This window comes from Myzus persicae, unplaced genomic scaffold, assembly GCF_001856785.1.
Source record: "Myzus persicae strain clone G006 unplaced genomic scaffold, MPER_G0061.0, whole genome shotgun sequence".
NCBI classification, from domain to species: domain Eukaryota; kingdom Metazoa; phylum Arthropoda; class Insecta; order Hemiptera; family Aphididae; genus Myzus; species Myzus persicae.
This window is the reverse complement of record NW_019100539.1, coordinates 38942-44110: the sequence shown is the minus strand read 5'-3', so window position 1 is coordinate 44110 and position 5169 is coordinate 38942. Positions and strand designations below refer to the sequence as shown.

The following is a 5169-nucleotide window of genomic DNA, read 5'->3' as shown; positions in this document are numbered from 1 at the left end:
TTCTTATTAGATATAATATAATCGGTGATAATTTTGTACTTCTAACTTCTTGTATTTATAAGGTATATTTTATATTGAATTACTTAAATATCTATTACCTAATGTATCTATATTCTATATAAGTATACATAATAAAACTTAACTGATATATATATATATATATATTAAACTAGACTGAAAATAGCATTCTTATCTAACATACCTATATTATAATTCTTAATGTAGATAAGTTCCAAAATAAATCGATATTTACGATAACATCATTAATAATTATAGTACATGTAGGTATGTAAGCTTACATTATAATATTAAGTTATATAATTACATTTAAGATAATTTTCTGAAATAATTTACTTAAACTGTACACGTAAGATTTAAAGATTGTATTTTAATGATCATGATTAATTATTAGTTATGACTTAGGTGTACTGTTTTAAATTTTAATAAGGAATTATTATCTAATATTCATTAAAAGGTAATTCTTTGGTGAAGTCTACAGGCTCTTCTTGGTAGACTTCCTCTTCATACTGCGATAACTGTGATTTTGGGGAGGGAGACCTGTCGTGAGTTTCCAATACGTTACTATTACTGCAAGAAGGGTATAGCTGTTCACAGTTAGACGTATTATAACTGGGACCTGTATTGATGGCTTCATTCTGTGTCATATAATTCGAACGGTTACTTACGTTTGTACGAGTTGACTCTTTATATGTAATAGTGGTATTTATCTTCTCTAACTCATGAAGTTCTTCAAATTCTGTATCTGCTATCAACTGTCCAATTTTCATTTTTAGTAGCACTTGTCTTTTTGAGGAAAGTGTGCTTACTGTTTTCGCCCATCCCATAAAAGTATGTTCAACCGCGGTCATTGAACGTTTGTTCTCATTTTTTTCTCTGAAATAATTTATTACTTTTTGAATACCCAAATCTGTGTCCACGTTTTCTTCAATTGTGCATCTTTTTCTTTTTGAGGTATTTCGTACTTGTGCAACAACTGATTTTTCTGTACCGATATTCTCTTCTTCTATTTCTTGACTGAACTCTGGTCTCGGTTGAGTTGTAAGGACGTTAGAAACAGATTCTTCTTGTCCAGGAATATTAGAAAGTGTGCTGTAATATTTATTAAAATTATTATATTTTTCATTTTCTATTTAAATAATAAAATTAGCAATCATATTACCTAGCTAATTGTAAATACGGCTTTAAAAATTCCATTTGGGTAGCCCATTGCCACTTTTTGTAGTTGGCCAAACTTTTATTGATTACCTCATTTGCACCTTGACCAGTTCTTGTTTTATTTGCTCGCAAATATTTTTGATAATTGTCTCTTAAATTGCGCCACCGTTTGTATAGAATTGCTCCTAATCAAATGTTATGTGAATAATTAAAGTGTTTTTTTTGTGTTTATTAATAATTATTAAAAAATCAGTAAATTACAATAAACGATAGTTAATTTATGTATAGGTAGTTAAATGTTTATTACTACTTAAGCTATAAAAATTCATAAAAATAAATAATTTATACATTTTAATGTATATAGGTATTTAACTATTTTTATTTCTAAAATTTTAGTAGACATTATAATAATTATAACAACCCAAACCCAAAATCAATTTAAAAATTTAAAAATAGGGAACTCCTTTCCTATAGTACGTTTCTGATGTAGGTACCTCTAACAGTAATTGATGTGTTATATTCGAATTTATTATTAAATCATAGGTATCTACAAAAAACTTTTTGAGTTAAAACAGTATATTTTTATTTATATTAGTAATTTATTTTTATATCTGTTTTCAGTTCCTACCTAATAGCATGTTAAATTATTTTTGCAGATGAGTGAATAGGAAATTACTTAGTAAAAAAAAAAAAAATGAAAAAAATTAGAAAATTTAAAATCTTTATAAATGTCAAAAAAGAAGCCGAAATATTTAGTAAATAACACTATGATGTAATAGTATATTCAATGATAGGATAAATCTAGTTAGATCAAAAGTAAAAAAAACCGGAATTTTGGACATACTTATTTTACCATACTAAAAAAATAGTTGAAATCCAATTAGCCTTGTTTTTTATAATTTAACTGGTATAATTTTGTATTTAGGTTTATGTTTATAATATTTTTGTTTTTAGACATTAGAATGGATCTTAGAATACTTTTATGATTGCGTTAAAATGCAATATCATATCCACCATCTTGTATTTTACTATATCGTCTAAAACAAAAAAAATAATTGACTTAACTTTTTTTCTTATTAAATTATTAGGTTTTTAGCTACAGGAGATTCTTACAAAACAATTGGCTATAGTTTTCGAATGGGGTTTTCAACTGTTAGTAATATTATTAAGGAAGTATGTGAAGCTATAAATCGAAAAATGATAAACATATATTTACCTGAACCAACACAATCAACGTGGTTACAGTCAGCAGAAACATTTTTACAGAAGTGGAATTTTCCAAATGCCATCGGTAGCATCGATGGTAAACATGTTACCATAAAATGTCCTAATAATACCGGTTCAAGACACTTCTGTTACCTAAAAAAATTTTCAGTCGTCCTCATGGCCATTGTGGATGCAGATTATAAGTTTGTTTGTGTAGATATAGGTGGATATGGCCGTAATAGTGACGGAGGAATTTTTGAAGCATCAATTATGGGACAACGTTTTCAAAATAAAACAATAAATGTACCCGTCGACCAACCATTACCTAATCAACAGGAACCAACACCATATGTACTATTGGGAGACGAAGCTTTTCCATTGAAATCATACTTAATGAGGCCATTTCCCTACCGTCAGTCAAGGCAAGAACATACAAAAGATTTGTTTAACTACAGATTATGCCGTGCTAGACGCGTCGTAGAAAATGCATTTGGAATTTTGTCTAAAAAATTTAGAATTTACTCCAGACCATTGGAAATGAACGTAGATACAGTAAATACTGTTGTACTGGCTACATGTATTTTGCACAATTTTTTAAGAGTTAATACATCAGGCGATACAGATTATTTTGAATATATTGAACAAGAACAAACACCCGACTTGAATGCATTAGAGAGTTTAATAAACGATCCCAGAAGAGGATCCAATGAGGCTTTTGAAGTGAGAAATAAATTTATAAACTGGTTTATTCAAAATGAATTGTAAGTGTAATGTTTGTACACATTATTTTTGCAGTTTAGTTTAATATTACATTATAATATTATTATTTATGAATAAAAGTATGTTATAAAATATTATAATATATATAAATTAATATTGTGTATTATTTTGTATTATCATAACTCTTAATCCAAATACAATTTTCCGATGTTTTATAATGTCTATATGTCTAAGATTCCCATTCAAAATAATTGATTTTTCTTATGATTTATGAAGTACCTATTCATTTTATGTTCAACATTATGAAACCGTTTTATTAATTTAATTAATACTTTTAAATTTTAATGAATAGTTATATTATGTTATCATGATTTCTTAATTATATATAGCTTTTAAAATAATTTAGGTACTACATTGGTTAGGTTAGGTACAATTTATAAGTGCATATTATGAATTTAAAATGGTTCGTTGTTCTATATTTAACATTGCAGGATAAGTATTAGGTTTATTCTTTATAAAAATTTCACTAGATTAACTCAAAATCTAAATATATTTTAATAGTTTTATTTACATCTGAATATTTTTTATATACATTTTATTATTTAAAATCGTTGTGCAATTATTGTAACATGTCCAGGGGCGTTATCTCAATATTTTCTAGGGTAGTACCACCGAATGACGCCCCTGAACATGACACTACTTACCATTTTCCCCTCCCATTGCCTTACTGATCTCATTGTCGAATATCCGGTCCTTTTGTCTGTAGTCCTTGTACTGCGGGTGTTCTTGATTATATAATAACTCATATTTTTTAACTTCTAAAATAAGCAATTCTGTGTTAATAGCTGACATTTTTAAAATCTTTAAAAGATCCAAATACACTAAAACTCTAACCGTTCTGTATGACAGAAGATTAGTGACTGACCAAAAGTTGAAAAGTCTGAAAATACAAAGTATATCTACCAACGAATTCTATTTTAAATTTTGATCTGTTCTTTTTCCATGAACTTAATATTTTTGCTCTTCCAAAAATCACTTCATTAAATTTCCTATAAGTGTAAATAAGAATACTAGGGATAAGAACTGTAGGTACTCATAAAGTGTTTCGTAGAAACTGACAAATGTAGGTACCTACTTAGTATATAGTTTCTTAAATTCACTAATATGAATTACAATGAAATTACGTATTTTGTATACATTGCTAAAAGTGGGTACTATACGTTAATCAAAATGTTTTTACATTTTACCTAAAGCTAAATTAAAAAGTAATTATATAACTGAGTTAAATTCATATTTTTTCAGGTGTTAACTTTAAACTTAAGAGTGAAGTATAATGTTTATTAAATCTTAAATATAGCTTTCTAAATGTTGACTTGACTTAACTAACTAAAGGTAATTTTTGCCCACATTTGCAAAATGGGAGTATAGGAGTATATTTGATAAAAAAATTCGTTATTAATATTAATTATTATGATATACCTACTGTACTTTGAATACGTAATTTAAATATTAATAATATAATTAGTACGTATAACATATAGCACTTAATGCCATAATGGTAATATACATATAGTTTTACAGCTAAACAGCTAAACAGCTTCATATTATGTATTGTATATCATAATTATTACAAAATAGATAAACATTATTGCTATTAATATTTATCGGCCCGGTAGACGGTAATTATCGTGCATGCAACGTTAAAAAAATATCGGTGCACGGTGCGATATATTTTACCGTACCGGCGATTTATCGTAGCAATGTGCGCATCTACATTTAATTACATTCGTTTAGTTTTAAACTTTACCGCACAAAGATTATCGGCGCGCCTACCGTTCACCGATCCGATAATATCGTACCAATGTGGTTTGCCTCATATAAAACTATGATCTCAATTTTATGGCTACCGTTACCGTATCGTTACCGTACCGTCTACCGCAGCAGTGTGTGCGTACCTTAACGCACTCGACCATCGGCTTTATTATAATAACATGTAGATTGTGGGTTTAGTAAGTGGAGGTTTATATTATGTTGCCGTAGGTCCTATAATGGCATCGTGTCACGATA

General features: G+C 28.0%; 1 protein-coding gene across 1 annotated transcript; it reads right to left on the bottom strand.

Annotated features, from left to right (window-relative positions):
• Positions 1-196: 196 nt before the first annotated feature.
• LOC111031732 lies at positions 197-4337 on the bottom strand. The gene is made up of 3 exons (XM_022311802.1): positions 3807-4337; positions 1181-1361; positions 197-1110 (listed from the first exon to the last, which is right to left on the bottom strand). Exons 1-3 carry the CDS (start codon positions 3952-3954, stop codon positions 459-461), a joined length of 981 nt encoding a protein of 326 aa, XP_022167494.1. The 5' UTR covers positions 3955-4337; the 3' UTR covers positions 197-458.
• Between the last annotated feature and the right edge of the window lie 832 nt (positions 4338-5169).

Coding starts and splice junctions, on each gene's coding strand:
- LOC111031732 (XM_022311802.1), bottom strand. CDS start 3,954: ATGTCAGCTATTAACACAGAATTGCTTATTTTAGAAGTTAAAAAATAT. Junction 1,362..3,806: donor GGCAATGGGAGGGGAAAATG/GTAAGTAGTGTC, acceptor ACATTTGATTAG/GAGCAATTCTATACAAACGG. Junction 1,111..1,180: donor CCGTATTTACAATTAGCTAG/GTAATATGATTG, acceptor TAAATATTACAG/CACACTTTCTAATATTCCTG.